The sequence below is a fragment of the Oncorhynchus tshawytscha genome, linkage group LG29, assembly GCF_018296145.1.
Source record: "Oncorhynchus tshawytscha isolate Ot180627B linkage group LG29, Otsh_v2.0, whole genome shotgun sequence".
NCBI classification, from domain to species: domain Eukaryota; kingdom Metazoa; phylum Chordata; class Actinopteri; order Salmoniformes; family Salmonidae; genus Oncorhynchus; species Oncorhynchus tshawytscha.
Genome location: NC_056457.1, coordinates 20783095 through 20800585, shown reverse-complemented (window position 1 = coordinate 20800585; position 17491 = coordinate 20783095). Strand labels below are relative to the sequence as shown.

At 41.0% G+C, this 17491-nt stretch overlaps 1 protein-coding gene across 1 annotated transcript; it reads right to left on the bottom strand.

The window, feature by feature from the left end:
* Nucleotides 1-598: 598 nt before the first annotated feature.
* LOC112227759 (tomoregulin-1-like) lies at nt 599-15606 on the bottom strand. Its single transcript, XM_024392606.2, has 10 exons — nt 14884-15606; nt 10404-10513; nt 9873-10002; nt 9688-9714; nt 9402-9498; nt 8409-8557; nt 2427-2483; nt 2063-2183; nt 1774-1935; nt 599-1437 (listed from the first exon to the last, which is right to left on the bottom strand). Exons 1-10 carry the CDS (start codon nt 15035-15037, stop codon nt 1353-1355), a joined length of 1092 nt encoding a protein of 363 aa, XP_024248374.1. The 5' UTR covers nt 15038-15606; the 3' UTR covers nt 599-1352.
* Nucleotides 15607-17491: the final 1885 nt, after the last annotated feature.

Here is a 17491-nt window from a genome sequence, read left to right as displayed (position 1 = left end):
AAATGTACAACTCAACTGTGGGACCTTACAGATAATTGTATGTGTGGCGTACAGAGATGAGGTAGTCATTCAAAAATCATGTTAAACACTATTATTGCACAAAGAATCAGTCCATGCAACTTATTATTTGACATGTTAAACACATTACTCCTGAATTTATTTAGGCTTGCCATAACAAAGGGGTTGAATACTTATTGACTCAAGACATTTCAGTTTTTAATTTTGAATGAATTTGTAAAAATGTCTAAAAACATAATCCCACTTTGACATTACTGGGATATTGTGTGTCGGCCCGTGACAAATAATCTCAATTTGAATCAATTTTAAATTCAGGATGTAACACAACAAAATGTGCAACAAGTCAAGGGATGTGAATACTTTCTGATAGGCACTGTACATGCAGTTTTATAACTAGGGCTCAGAGTCTTTCCCAACCATGTGACTTGTCCAGGGGAAACAAAACTGCAAGCTGCTACATGGTTATTGCCATTGGATAATGCTATCTGATAAAATACCTGTTTGATTCCAAATGTTATACAATGTTATAGATTTTTTGATTTAACAAAGTAAATCAAGAACTGCATTAAAATCAGTGCATTTATTTTTACAATAACATCATAGGAATACGCCTTCTCTTCCATAACAATTTTATCATTGTGATAAATTATTTTCTGAAAATTATTTAGGCTCCGTCATTGATCTAGTCATAATAATATGAAGGCAACACAAGTGTTTGAAACACAGATAATTTAATATTACTAAAACTACATCACTAAACACATTCACAGCTCATGCCATATGCAACTATTTCATTAGCAATAATACAAACAACATTAGAACATAAAAAATAAAAAAAAATGATATATAAAAACATTTAAATTAGTACCTAGTCAAAAAAATTGTTCCATCCCCAGAATGGTATAGTGAAAAGTAACCAAAACAAACTGTACACATCAGCTTTTACCTCCTTTATAGAAAACTGCATTTGGTATATAGTTGTATTTCATAAAAATAAAAAAAAAGGTACTGAGAGAAAGTCAGAGACGCTGATAAATAGCATGAGTCCAGACCCTAGGTATCCAAGGTTTGTGTGCCTAAAGATACCAATACCACCTTGCAAACAATGGATAATCAGAGGAAAATGGCTGTCCGTTTTCTGCCCGTAGGAAAAAATAAATAATGCAGCAGTCTGACAAAAAGCAGCAAGAACTGCATATGTCCAGAAGGGAGAGAAAACTAAGGCCCCATTAGAGAAAATAAATAAATAAACATCCATTCAAAAATAAAGGAGACAAAACAACAGATATCAAAAAATGTGATCCATATGGTGCAAAAATGCACACAAAAAACTGCTACATCATCCTGGATGAAGTCCCAGAGGGAAAGTGTCCAAGGTGTTGCTGTTGTCTTCGTCCCCTCTGGGTTTTGGGACACCTCCTATTCAACAAAAGACAATGGAATAACATCAAACTCTCATTTTTGACTGCCTCACAAAAGACATTACTCAGCACTTTAGAAACGAGTTTGAAAAATATTAAATCAATTACGAATGTAAAAATGTGTATTGCTAAGTATACACCTTTTACAGAGTAACAATCTTTTGTCAAATGACACACATTGTCACATTTGGAATAGAATCTTCCATAAGACTTGCTCATTTATGCTACTATATGTTGTTTACAAAACACGGCTTATAAAATACAGAATATTTAAATCTGCTTATCAGAAATGTGCTAATAAGATCAGATAGGTCACTTTGGAGAGCACACCCACCTTGTGAAACACATGACAACAGCGACAATGATGGCGATCTGTACGGCTCCGATGACAGCTGCTATGAGAACGTAGTGGAGTTTCTGTCCACTGGGCACCACGTACAGGATGTTGAAGTCTTGGATTTCATCACACTGCTGGCCAGTGTAGCCCGAGTCACACCTGGGGAGACAACAAAACCGCTAGCACTTAATTTCATGACACAATAATTATCTATGAATTAGGTCAAAAAGAGATGAAACATAGCATACGCAGGTATGTAAGACAAAAGGACACCGGGTTATCTTACCGGCAGGTGGGGATGCTATACTTAATTTCACATTGGCCGTGTTCACAGAAGTTGGCGTAGTCCTTTGTGCAGAGGGTGGGGATCCCTCCATAAGCTCTGTCCTCCCCTATGTCTACCGTGTCTTTAAATGTATACAGAAAATCACAAATATTAATATGGATGATATAAATATTAAAGAGCAAGCTAGGCCTGGTCCTCAGTTGCAATTCAAATATAACTGACATGACAGAGCAGAAATATGCTTTGCAGATATGTAAAAGTACAACAGTATTATTTCCATATAGACAACATAAACTATGGTCTGAGGTAAATCAACGACCATAACAACATCATAACAGAGTGTGGTAAAAGGGAGCAGCCATACCAAAAAGATCCGTCTTGCTGTTGCTACCATCGTCTTCATTTTTCTTCTTCCCTTTTTCTGAAAAAACAAAACAAATATTTTTGAGTGCATGACAGAAATGTCCCAATATTGAATATCGGTTCAAATGTTTTTTTCTGAGCGAGCCTTCCTTTCAAAGCTATAGACAGAAGCATTTTAAATGTGAAAGAATTCATAAGACTAGAGGTTGCATAAAAAATAGTTTTTCAACTGTAAGAAGTTGAAAATAAATCATATTGGAGGGACTCAGGGAAATAGTGTTCAAGCTCCATGTTCTAAGAGAGCCCTAATCACAAGGATTATACGATTATCAGAGAGCCCTAATCACAAGGATTATACGATTATCAGAGAGCACACCATGGCTTGATTATCAGAGAGCGCACCATGGCTTGATTATCAGAGAGCCCTAATTATCATCTCCAGGTCATCTACAAGTCCATGCTAGGTAAAGCTCCGCCTTATCTCAGTTCACTGGTCACGATGGCAACACCCATCCGTAGCACCCGCTCCAGCAGGTGTATCTCACTGATCATCCCTAAAGCCAACACCTCATTTGGCCGCCTTTCGTTCCAGTACTCTGCTGCCTGTGACTGGAACGAATTGCAAAAATCGCTGAAGTTGGAGACTTTTATCTCCCTCACCAACTTCAAACATCAGCTATCTGAGCAGCTAACCGATCGCTGCAGCTGTACATAGTCTATTGGTAAATAGCCCACCCATTTTCACCTACCTCATCCCCATACTGTTTTTATTTATTTACTTTTCTGCTCTTTTGCACACCAATATCTCTACCTGTACATGACCATCTGATCATTTATCACTCCAGTGTTAATCTGCAAAATTGTAATTATTCGCCTACCTCCTCATACCTTTTGCACACATTGTATATAGACTCCCCCCTTTGTTTTCTACTGTGTTATTGACTTGTTAATTGTTTATTCCATGTGTAACTCTGTGTTGTCTGCTCACACTGCTATGCTTTATCTTGGCCAGGTCGCAGTTGCAAATGAGAACTTGTTCTCAACTAGCCTACCTGGTTAAATAAAGGTGAAATAAAAAAATAAAAAATAAAAATAAGGATTATACGATTATCAGAGAGCGCGCCATGGCTTGATTATCAGAGAGCGCACCATGGCTTGATTATCAGAGAGCGCACCATGGCTTGATTATCAGAGAGCGCACCATGGCTTGATTATCAGAGAGCGCACCATGGCTTGATTATCAGAGAGCGCACCATGGCTTGATTATCAGAGAGCGCACCATGGCTTGATTATCAGAGAGCGCAGCATGGCTTGATTATCAGAGAGCGCAGCATGGCTTGATTATCAGAGAGCGCAGCATGGCTTGATTATCAGAGAGCGCAGCATGGCTTGATTATCAGAGAGCGCACCATGGCTTGATTATCAGAGAGCGCACCATGGCTTGATTATCAGAGAGCGCAGCATGGCTTGATTATCAGAGAGCGCAACATGGCTTGATTATCAGAGTGCGCACCATGGCTTGATTATCAGAGAGCGCACCATGGCTTGATTATCAGAGAGCGCAGCATGGCTTGATTATCAGAGAGCGCAACATGGCTTGATAGTCAGTCAGAGAGCGCACCATGGCTTGATTATCAGAGATCGCACCATGGCTTGATTATCAGAGAGCGCAGCATGGCTTGATTATCAGAGAGCGCAGCATGGCTTGATTATCAGAGAGCGCAACATGGCTTGATAGTCAGTCAGAGAGCGCACCATGGCTTGATTAAGGACGGACTATAAATACTAAGTATGCCGTAATATAGTTAATATCCCAAGTAAAAATAGCAGTTAACTAGCATTCTGACATGGCCTCATTATAATACATTTGGTTAATCAACAAACCAGTTGAATGTTAGATATATGATGTAGATTTTGTACAAGATACCTGGCTTGATTAGAGAGCGCACCATGGCTTGATTATCAGAGAGCGCACCATGGCTTGATTATCAGAGAGCGCACCATGGCTTGATTATCAGAGAGCGCAGCATGGCTTGATTATCAGAGAGCGCAGCATGGCTTGATTATCAGAGAGCGCACCATGGCTTGATTATCAGAGAGCGCACCATGGCTTGATTATCAGAGAGCGCACCATGGCTTGATTATCAGAGAGCGCACCATGGCTTGATAGTCAGTCAGAGAGCGCACCATGGCTTGATTATCAGAGATCGCACCATGGCTTGATTATCAGAGAGCGCAGCATGGCTTGATTATCAGAGAGCGCAGCATGGCTTGATTATCAGAGAGCGCAGCATGGCTTGATTATCAGAGAGCGCAACATGGCTTGATAGTCAGTCAGAGAGCGCACCATGGCTTGATTAAGGACGGACTATAAATACTAAGTATGCCGTAATATAGTTAATATCCCAAGTAAAAATAGCAGTTAACTAGCATTCTGACATGGCCTCATTATAATACATTTGGTTAATCAACAAACCAGTTGAATGTTAGATATATGATGTAGATTTTGTACAAGATACCTGGCTTGATTAACAGAGAGCGCACCATGGCTTGATTATCAGAGAGCGCACCATGGCTTGATTATCAGAGAGCGCACCATGGCTTGATTATCAGAGAGCGCACCATGGCTTGATTATCAGAGAGCGCAGCATGGCTTGATTATCAGAGAGCGCAGCATGGCTTGATTATCAGAGAGCGCACCATGGCTTGATTATCAGAGAGCGCACCATGGCTTGATTATCAGAGAGCGCACCATGGCTTGATTATCAGAGAGCGCACCATGGCTTGATTATCAGAGAGCGCACCATGGCTTGATTATCAGAGAGCGCACCATGGCTTGATTAACACGACTGCGTGGCCATGCACGCCTCCAACTCAATCATCAAGTTTGCGGACGACACAACAGTGGTAGGCTTGATTACCAACAACGACGAGACGGCCTACAGGGAGGAGGTGAGGGCCCTCGGAGTGTGGTGTCAGGAAAATAACCTCACACTCAACGTCAACAAAACTAAGGAGATGATTGTGGACTTCAGGAAACAGCAGAGGGAACACCCCCCCATCCACATCGATGGAACAGTAGTGGAGAGGGTAGCAAGTTTTAAGTTAAGTTCCAGATCACAGACAAACTGAATTGGTCCACTCACACAGACAGCATCGTGAGGAAGGCGCAGCAGCGCCTCTTCAACCTCAGGAGGCTGAAGAAATTCGGCTTGTCACCAAAAGCACTCACAAACTTCTACAGATGCACAATCGAGAGCATCCTGGCGGGCTGTATCATCGCCTGGTATGGCAACTGCACCGCCCTCAACCATAAGGCTCTCCAGAGGGTAGTGAGGTCTGCACAACGCATCACCGGGGGCAAACTACCTGCCCTCCAGGACACCTACACCACCCGATGCTACAGGAAGGCCATAAAGATCATCAAGGACATCAACCACCCGAGCCACTGCCTGTTCACCCCGCTGCCATCCAGAAGGCGAGGTCAGTACAGGTGCATCAAAGCTGGGACCGAGAGACTGAAAAACAGCTTCTACCTCAAGGCCATCAGACTGTTAAACAGCCACCACTAACATTGAGTGGCTACTGCAGACACTGACTCTACTCCAGCCACTTTAATCATGGGAATTGATGGGAAATGATGTAAATATATCACTAGCCACTTTAAACAATGCTACCTTATATAATGTTACTTACCCTACATTGTTCATCTCATATGCATACGTTGATACTGTACTCTATATCATCGACTGCATCCTTATGTAATACATGTATCACTAGCCACTTTAACTATGCCACTTGGTTTACATACTTATCTCATATGTATATACTGTACTCGATATCATCTACTGTATCTTGCCTATGCTGCTCTGTACCATCACTCATTCATATATCCTTATGTACATATTCTTTATCCCCTTACACTGTGTATGACAGTAGTTTTTTTGGGGGAATTGTTAGTTAGATTACTTGCTCGTTATTACTGCATTGTCGGAACTAGAAGCACAAGCATTTCGCTACACTCGCATTAACATCTGCTAACCATGTGTATGTGACAAATAAAATTTGATTTGATTTGGAACAGAGAGCGCACCATGGCTTGATTATCAGAGAGCGCACCATGGCTTGATTATCAGAGAGCGCAGCATGGCTTGATTATCAGAGAGCGCAACATGGCTTGATTATCAGAGAGCGCACCATGGCTTGATTATCAGAGAGCGCACCATGGCTTGATTATCAGAGAGCGCAGCATGGCTTGATTATCAGAGAGCGCAACATGGCTTGATAGTCAGTCAGAGAGCGCACCATGGCTTGATTAAGGACGGACTATAAATACTAAGTATGCCGTAATATAGTTAATATCCCAAGTAAAAATAGCAGTTAACTAGCATTCTGACATGACCTCATTAAAATACATTTGGTTAATCAACAAACCAGTTGAATGTTAGATATATTTTGTAGATTTTGTACAAGATACCTACCATTTTTTTATTACAAACTAATAACCGATGGTGCTGTTTAGGATGCACATTTCTGATATATAACAATAAGATGACCATAGATACAATGTGAGAGGTATGGCGGGTTTCTATTTGGGCCAGTCGAAGCATGAGGCTGTTGGTAACATTACTCTGACAGACAGTTATTGTAATGCCTTTGCAATGCTCATTTGCATTACAAAATGAAATAAATTACAGATAAGTGGCGAGTGACTGGGTTTAACTTGAGGGCAATTTGGCCTGTTGAGATGTAGGGTGACACACAGGCATGCTTCACTACAGTTAATGGCCCTCCTGCAAGAATTGGCCAACTGCACCATCAGCAGAAATGCCTCCAAACTGATTTAAGAGATAGACACGTACATAGGGCCACATGACAAATGTTGTTAAGAAACATCTCAGGACATGCAGAACAATTACTCTCTGAGAACAAATGTAATATCACTATGGTAACAAATAATATCACCATGGTGATTTAGCAGACGCTCTTATCCAGAGCGACTGACATTAGTAATGTGAAATGATAGGAATCCCATTGTAGGAATATTGGAACATCCATAACTAGTTCTCAGATTTCCAGGTTGGGATGTATTCTATTGCATTTTGTATAAGGTATGCAAGTTCATGTAATATTTAGGGTCAATGTATGCTCTGTGAAACAAAAAATATATAGATTATTTATGTAAATAGATATTTTAGCCCTACACTTTAGAACTAGATTGTGAGATGTTTTTAAAAACAGGGCCATGTTTGGGGTAGTAAATCTTCGCCCTCAAATGGAGAATGACATTTTTTAAATGGCTTTAAACAGATGTTCTGGTAAGAAACATCTTTGTAGTTATCTGAACAGCTGGTTGCCCGATGCCCCTTGGTCGTAATAATGTGGCCCAAATCCTAATTGTGTGCATCCAGATTGAGGTCATGTCTGCAATTTAAAGAAGAATCTTCAGTCTTTTGATGCGCTGTAGAAAGACGTATGTCGGGACAAACCTAATAGTCTCAGTCATCACCACACAGCACATGGCATTGTCATAGTGAGGATCAATCAACCAATTGGGGTGGGCGTCATAAACATCAGAGTTTGACAGGAACTAGCCATCATATAGGTCACTGGCAGTATAACGTGATAAAGATTTAGAGGAAAGTCAAGACTGGTGGGTGGGACGCTTATATAAACACAGCACATATCAGGAATATCAGGACTGGCACCAGGAACCCATGCACGGGAGAATATCTAGGACATTGTATTCAACTATTAAGTAGGATGTCGCATTACAGCAGGATCCCCTCATCTCTACACCAAAAATCTCAGTCAAATATTCAATTGTGATTTTTTTTCTTTCCTTGAGATTGTGAATAATAAATCAAATCCTTCAAAAACCACAATCCATTGTTTTTTCCCCACAATGCAGTGTAAATACAGTACATGGGGCATAAAATGACATGTTTCTAAATGACGTTTTAATGTTAGAACATGGCATTACCTGGACAACTCCCTAGATGCTTCACGTCAATCTTCACCTGCTTCAAGCACGAAGCCTCTCTTACGTGACAGGGGGTAATGTAAGATTTTCCGTTTGTTCCACACACCGGGTTGTCATTATGGCCACTGCAGTCAATGTTGCACATACACCTGGGTGTCGAAGAAAACATTTATATAAACATCTGTTTAATGAACACTGTATTAACACTGCGTTCACTAAAAGAGCTAAACATACATCATCAACCAATTTGAATCTAATGTGACAACCCAGGACCCCAGTATATGGCGAAAATAAGCAAAGATATCTATGAGGTACTAGTGGTCACTAGTCGTCTTCCAGATGAAGATGAGACCTCCTTTCAGTGACTGAGAGCACAACAGCTGATGAAGACGAGTGCTTCTTTCAGAAACTACTGAGAGCACAATAGCTGATGAAGACGAGTGCTTCTTTCAGAAACTACTGAGAGCACAATAGCTGATGAAGACGAGTCCTCTTTTCAGAGACTACTGAGAGCACAATAGCTGATGAAGACGAGACCTCCTTTCAGAAACTACTGAGAGCACAACAGCTGATGAAGACGAGTCCTCCTTTCAGAAACTACGGAGAGCACAACAGCTGATGAAGACGAGTCCTCCTTTCAGAAACTACTGAGAGCACAATAGCTGATGAAGAGTCCTCCTTTCAGAAACTACAGAGAGCACAACAGCTGATGAAGACGAGTCCCCCATTCAGAAACTACTGAGAGCACAACAGCTCATGAAGACGAGTCCTCCTTTCAGAAACTACTGAGAGCACAATAGCTGATGAAGACGAGTCCTCAGAGACTACTGAGAGCACAATAGCTGATGAAGAAGTATCCTCAGAGACTACTGAGAGCACAACAGCTCATGAAGACGAGTCCTCCTTTCAGAAACTACTGAGAGCACAATAGCTGATGAAGACGAGTCCTTAGAGACTACTGAGAGCACAATAGCTGCAGTGGAAAGTACTCACAATATATCCTCAGAGTCCACATCGCATTCTGCTCCAAACTTGCAGTTGACGCATTTTGTGGGCTTTTTTCCTCTGCCTGTGCCTGATCCTTCATCATCTGTAGAAAAGGAGAGATTTTCAAAAATGTTAGCTGTCAAACAGAGTTAATATTGTTCTATTAGTGGTTGGATCTGCAAAGCTTTTGTTTAAGCAGGCTATGTTTAACCAGCTTTCATTGTAACATTGTAACATGGGTTGTCAAGTCAAACGTATTACAGTGAAGCAAGAGCAAGTTACTACACTGTACCTCTGTCGCCAGATCCAGAACTGCCATCTGTGTGTTACAGCATAGAAAATGAGTTAGCTTCAGCTTGGTCTAAAATGACTTATAACAAAATGACTAGGTGATGAACCCGAGTGATGAAAAATGCACTCCATAAAGGGGATTCTGTACTCTCAGGGGAAAGTGTGCAGCCTGCAACTAAGACTCACCTGTATAGCAGGCCACGTCAGAGACCTGTGATATGGACTTCTGCTGCTTGCATGCTGCTCTCCTCAAGAAGCACTCATTCTGATAGGTGTCTCCGTTGGACCCACAAACAGGGATGTACTTCTTAGAGCACTAAGACACAACGGGCAATGAAAGGATGTTACTGAACCATCACAGCCTAGACCAGGGATCATCAAGTAGATTTAGCCACGGGACGATTTGTTTTCTCGAGCGGATAGTCAGGCGGCCAGAACAAAATGACAAATCATTTGTAGACTGCAAATTTACTGCAAGAAGCCCAAACAGATATAACATTTGACTAACACCTTGTTTACATTTGTATATGACCACATACAGTATCTCTATATTATGTGTGGGAATACTATGGAACAGAGTTCCAAGATTAAGATCAGTTGGAGCTGATTTGCTTTGGCAAAGCCCTTCCTGCTTGCTTTCTTGCTCATGGCAATGGTATTGACAGTCTTACTTGACAACAGAGAACATGATAGCCTTTATTCCACTGTGTTACTTACATAGAACTGGCAGACACATTTCAGGTCAGCCCCATTCTCTTGACATGTCCCCCCGTAACGACAAGTTGCAGTGTCACACACTCTCAGGTCACTTTTCTTCTCAGACAAATCTGGGTAAAAACAAGGTGTGAAATACCATTATTTTAGTGCTCCATTTGTAAAACCACATGAATATCTAGTATAGTCTATGTTGTGTACTAGTATTTCCGTGACATTGCTTTTCTATCTGGGAAAAACTTTCTAACATGAAGATTGGAGCAAATAGTGTGTGAAAACGTTCAACTCAAAACACAATTCTTTCCCAAACTACAGTCTTTGAGAAAAAAACTCCTCTGGTATAGCCTAGCTGGAAACACTCTTCTTTACCTAAAATACAGTTAGCCTTGAATGCAAAATGATATGCTCTGTTTCATCACAAAACAGAGTAAATCACTCTGAATTCCAGGCTAAAATGCACTATGAACCAAAGCCGTGACAACTTAAGAGTTCGCGGCCACTTGAATACATCTTCCAGTAATGACTTTCATCCATCCGACACGCAAAAGCCCATAGCTTCCCCTTTAGCCAGAAATACACTTGAACATCTCTCACTCTCTCACACTGGGCGGAATTTATCAGAGGAAGGAGAAGGACAAATCAATGGAAGAGAGGAGTCAATGTAGCGAAGACCCGGGTCATTAGCAACACGTAGCCATCCAACTCCTTTGCCACAAGACATCAATAGTCATCGCCTCATTTCTTCAATGGTTGGACTAATGAGAGATCCGGTACAGAGAGAGATTAGCTACGCATCATTTGTACAACTTTATTGAGAGTCAGTGGAATGTGCAATGTACAACAGTCACTGCCCAGCATAACTGGACTGAGAAATGTAGTCACTACTGGTCATTCGGACAAGTTGGTCGTCATTTACACAGTATTGCCTTGGCATTGCATGATCATGGGAAAGCAAAGCCAAGAACCATCAACAGGGACCCAGAAAGCTGACTTGGAGAAGAGGGTCAAGTCCGATCTGATAATCGTTGATCAGGAGCTCAAGCACATTATGCGTGAGTGGCATTCCTGATAGTAATGATAGGATTTCAGGTTGTCAAAGTGGGCTTACAAGGCACTTATAGTAAAGTATGCCATCACAATATTGTTTGAAAAAGTTCATCATTAGCCTGGTCATAAGTAGGGATAACATCATTCGATTGGATTACATCATCAGGATCAATGAATTTGGTCAAAACAACTCCTCCGTGCTGCAAGTCTTCAATATTAACTTTAACCAAACTGTCAAAAACATTACGGATGAAGTGAACTTACAGAGGATTTTATTTCCCCTGCTGACAATCAGTTGTAGTATAATCTGTTTTTCACTAGCTTTGATAACTACAGTAGGTGTGCAAAATGACTGTTGTGCTACTGTGCTAGAACAACTCTAGGTTCATGGACACCCTGAGGGAGAGTGTTTGAATCTCACGGAGCTCTAATGGAGGAATGAGAAGACCATCCCAGCCTTCCAGGCAGGTTTGACAGCAGCCATTTACATCCTCCTGGGGTCAACAGCATTACCACCAAGCACTCCTATCAACTAGAAGAACATTGGAAAACCCCTGGTCTGTGAGATTTACAGGCAGGGGGAGACATAGGGGGGAGGGAGAGAAGGAGAGGGAATGAGAGAGAAATGAAGACATAAAAGGAGAGGAAGAGTTAAAAGAGGGAGCGAAGGAGAGAGAGAGAGGGATGGATGGAGGGAGAGAGAGAGAGAAAAAGAGAGAATAGGAGAGGTGAGGGGAATGGAAGAATCCTACCCCACTGAGGTTTGAACTGAAGTTCCCTCCTGCTCTCATCGCCAGTCCGCACGAGGGAAGACATATCTCAACATGCAGTAGGAGCTTTATGTTGTCTTATCCCCACTGTTAGAGAAGGTTTCAGAAGAGGAAGCCACTATACAACTAATCCATTGTCTTGAGACAGGTAAGCATACCACAGGGACTAATAATAACCCAACCTTTCAACAAATGGGAGGCAAAGTAGTTCCAGGCCAAAGATTATAATCAGCCTCTCCTAACAATCCCCTCCTCTCCTAAATAGATCTGTGTGTTACTCAACCAATGGTCACAGTCTCAATATAAAGGGGCTAGCCCCGATCCTAGGCACCCTGTACTTAAAGGACTATTGACCAAACTGTTCATTTCCTCATTACAGTCACTGTCGCCCTGGGATCCCGAAGCTAGCCCATTAAATACAGGCCATGACCTAAAACTCCTCTGTAATCAATCAATACCACCACTGTATAGGAACACTAGTCTTTAAAACACTGCAATAGAAGTCATTGTGGGACCAGTGCTTTAATTAAATAAAACCCTAATGAAATAGCATTGATCCTGACCTGCAAAATAGGCGCATAGGTGCAGTAATGTAAGTACGATAATTCTGGCTGTTTTACCAATGTTTGTTCTTTACAGCAGTGCAGGGTAACAACCACGCTTCCACTGAATTCAACCCAATCACTGCATGCCTTGAGAAATACAATCTGCATTTCTCAGTAACAGTGGGGAAACACCACACTTCACTGCATTTAAAGGGACAGTTCACTCTCAAATTAAAATGTTGTCCGATAGTCTAATGTCAGGTCAAGCTGAATCCACATCCCACATTATCATTTGGGTATCCTAGATCCAGCAACATGCCTCAACCTGAAAACCATGGAAAAGAAAAGCCGAATAAAGGCAAGAAATGATACAGTGATTATATTTTCCATTCATTTCTGAAATGAATCTTTATATCCAGAATACTTACGGTTGCTAAGGTCACATCTGCTATGAGGTTTCCTAAGAGGTTTGTGATCAGCACCCAATTATAGGTTGTTTTTAGGAGCATTGAAGAGCAACCAGGACCATGGGGAAAAGGAATAGCCTGCTTATTGACGGAAGTTAATCAGGCAAGCAGCAAATGTAAACAAATAGCTTGACAAGAGGAAAACAATTGGCTTTATCAGGACAGCTCACTCTTCGTTATAAATCGGACTGCTTTTAAATAAAAGAAAAAAGAAAAGCCTACTGAATGAACACAATACATAGACCTTCATAACAAACAGTTATTATGGGAACGAGAGGACATCACTCATGGTTTATGGGATTATGGAGAGGGTGGAACTACATCCACAACGGGTTTACGTTTCCATTCATTTTAAATACCATCAAACATAGGCCAATCTGTCAAAGACACACTGTTGTTGGCTTTGGGTGGAACCCCTTAGGAAACCACATAGCAGATGTGAACTTTTAGCAAGCATATTATTTATTCCGGATATAAAGAGTCAAATGAATTTACCCTCAATTTAACCCACGATGACACTGTATACCAGTGTTGTAAAGTACTTGAGTAAAACTAATGTAATACTTAAGTCGTTTGGGGGTGGAGGGGTATTTATATTTTTGATAACTTTTACTTCACTATATTCCTAAAGAAAATAATGTACTTTTTACTCCATACATTTTCCCTAACACCCAAAAGTACTCGTTACATTTTGAATGCTAAGCAGGACAGGAAAATGTTCCATTTCACGCACTTATGCAGAGAACATCCCCGGTCATCCCTACTGCCTCTGATCTGGCGGACTCACTGAACACACATGCTTCGTTTGTAAATTATGTTGAAGGTTGCCCCTGGCTATCCGTAAATGAAAAAAACTAAGTGGTGCCGTCCGGTTAACATAAGGAATTTGAAATAATTTATACTTTTACTTTTGATACTTAATTAAGTATATTTTAGCAATTACATTTAATTTTGATACTTAAGGATATTTAATACCAAATACTTTTAGACTTTAATTCAAGTAGTATTATACTAGGTGACTTTCACTTTTACTTGAGTCATTTTCTATGAAGGTATCTTTACTTTTACTCAATTAGGACAGTTGGGTACTTTTTCTACAACTGGTGTATATAAACAAAAGTCATTACTCCTCACCAGGAAACTGATAAATTACTGTTTCCATTTAAAATAATGAAACCCAAACAATAATGATAATAAATAAATAAATAATGATAATGAAACCCAAACAACAGCAGGACAATCCAGGGTGGGGTTCAAATATGGACATTTTTCCCTGCATGCACCTCACCAACAAGAGGGGACAGATCGAGCCACCCCCCAATAAACATAAGCCTATGAAATCACATTTCCCAAATGTATACATATATTTTTATTTTTAAACATGCATTGACTCAAAGTGATTCCTCTTATGAAGCAGTGACACTGCCAGCCTTATGTCTGTCTAATCCAGACCAATTGAGCATGATGTGCTTTGTCTGCTGGTCAAGGAGATTGCCCAATTACCGACCAGCGTTCATTCAGCAAGGACGATAAACACCTCAGGAGCGCCTGTGTTGCAAAAACACAGGATGTGTGTCTGATAAACACAAATTATTCCCATAGAAGTGCTTGCTTTGGAAAAGTTAATTGATAAAGAAAATGTATTGATACTCACCCAAGCAGTCCTTGCCTTTTCCTAAGATACATTCGCTGCTCTCAGGGTAAGAGGCTTGTGCTCCAGGCAGTGTAGAGACGGCCAAAAGGCAGAGGAGAGAGAAAAAACGGCCTGCTGAGGGTCCGTGAGATGAGAGGGGATATCCTATGGACATGATGCTTACAATGCTGTGGATAGTGGACAACGTCTTTTCTCCAAATCAAAACAGATGCCTTTTTTCATTCAAATGGCAGAAATACATCAACGAATCCACCAGATGTGAATTGGTAGACGGAGAACAAAACGCGTTTTTGTTGACAAACTGTTTCACCCACGGCTAAAAAAAGGTTTAATCTCCTTTGCAGAAAGGGGATTATCTCCCAGCATAGCCATATAAAAAAACGGCATTATATCGGACTTTAGCTCACAAATTGCACAAACGAAATGTTGGCTTTGCTCTATTGATCGCTCGTCTGGCCGTTGTATGGGATAGGGTGTGCGATAATGAGCTGTTTTTGACTGTCGCATTTACCTTTGACGCGTCTGCCTCTATTTTATCCCAGCGGCAAACAGCTGGTTTAAAATGTCCCTCCGAGAATATCTCTGCATCCTTCCACAACACAATCCCACAAAGGCGAAAAGAAATGATTCTGTTGTAGCAATTTACCCAGACAATGTCTTGAGTGAGATTTTGTGAATCACCATCAACAAAGGACTTCGGTGACGCTCGGGTATCACATGACGCGAGACCACCCCCAATCATTGAAGCACGCTTTGCGGTGGAGCGGCAAGATCACACCATAAAATGTGTGGGGAGGGGATTCCGGTTGTAGCCTAGTGGGATACGTTATAAAGCGACATTTGCTAAAACTGTACAAAGGCTACAGCCTAAGCCTACTAACTTTTTTTCGAAATCAAGGAGTAAGACAATTACATTCATTAAAATATAAAAATGCAAGCCATATGTGCTCTTTCACATATATAAAAATAAGAGGAATAGGCCTATCTGGCAGATAGAAAATACAGATTGACAGTTTACCAATCCATGTTAAATTGATTATTCCCAGGTTACTTACCAACTAGTCTAAATTACAATTTCACAAATTGTGAATCATGACATTTCTAAATAATAATTATGTTCAAAACACTCAAACTGATTGTTCTGGCACTGTCAGTAGCAGTTGACCTCATGAGTAGCCTAACTAGAGGCTTATTACATGGTTTATTACACACTTATGCCTAACTAGAGGCTTATTACATGGTTTATTACACGCTTATACATGTTGGGAAGGGTTCGCAAGCAAGCATTTCACGGTAAAATATTCGGTACAATATATTTTGAATTGATTACATGGCTTACATGACTTATTACATGGCTCATATTGCGTCTCTATGGTTCTCTCAGTCCTTGCACTGCAGTGGCGCAGCATGCCATGTGGTGTTGGAGACCACAACATCAGTGGTATTATTGATCCTGATAACACAACCACTCTTTCCATTTCATGTTTGGCTGCTGTTCAAAAGACACATTGATGAGTATTACCACATATAACAATGCATTCACAGTCAAGCCTTTGCCAGACACCTGAGGTTTCAGGATCACCGAAGAGATCACCGAAGATAAATCAGGACTATCTTGACTAAAAGATGGATTCCTTTTTCTGAGTGACATGTGCCTTGCGGGGCTGTTTTCCCAAACTGAGTCAGCTCACAACTGCATCTAGGACTGGTGCAATTCAAAGATGTGAGTAAAACAATCACATTTCCAGTCAAATCAGTGGAAATGTGGTACACTGTGTTAACTGTATCTACCACGTTTTTATTTTTCTCATGAATTTGTTGAAATATTAATTTAGTTAATGTTTTTTTCATATTCAATTAATCAAATAAAAATATTTTTGTAACGGTCACCCCAGTTTAAATAGGTGTTAAACTGTGCACAATATGCCATTTGTTTTGTCTTGTTCCATACACACCTGGTTTTCATTCCCTAATCATACTGAATGTATTTAGTCCTCTGTTCCACTACTTGTCTTTGTGTGTAATTGTTAATTGTTAGATGGTGTTTTGTCTGGCACTATACTTTATTATTGTTTCCGTGTTATTTTGGCACATTGATTTTTCATGTATGTCATTTGTGGAACGGAATTAAAGTGCGCCTATTTATTTCACTCTGCTCTCCTGCACCTGACTTCGCATCCCTTATACACACCTAACAGAATTACAGCCAGTACCCCGGTTAGAAGAGTCAAGGAGTGCGTCCAGGAACATTCGGCAATATGAAATCATCTTGGTGCCATGATGGATCGCGTTGTTCAAACCATGGACCCCTGGGAGAGACAGGAAGTCTCTCCAGTGCCTCGACCAGCACAACAGGGGTTTCCTCCACCTGTCCCGTCCAGAGCCAGTCCCAGTGGGATACGTCTCTCCCTTCCCAGGGAATATGATGGGACGGCAGCACAGTGCCAGGGATTCCTGTTACAACTGGACCTCTAACTGTCCACTGTGTACCTAGCTCCCTCTGGAAGGGAGAGAGTGGCTGCCCTCCTTTCCTGCCTCAGAGGAAGAGCGCTGGATTGGGCAAACATCGTGTGGAGAGAAGGAGACAGAGCGTTGGACCACTTCGAGG

What these genes read in the sequence shown, in the direction of transcription:
- LOC112227759 (XM_024392606.2), bottom strand. Translation starts at nt 15,037, where the DNA reads ATGTCCATAGGATATCCCCTCTCATCTCACGGACCCTCAGCAGGCCGT. An exon ending in AAAAGGCAAGGACTGCTTGG is followed by an intron (nt 10,514 to 14,883) that starts GTGAGTATCAAT and finishes GTTTTTACCCAG; the next exon opens with ATTTGTCTGAGAAGAAAAGT. An exon ending in GTTGTCATGTGTTTCACAAG is followed by an intron (nt 1,438 to 1,773) that starts GTGGGTGTGCTC and finishes TTTGTTGAATAG; the next exon opens with GAGGTGTCCCAAAACCCAGA.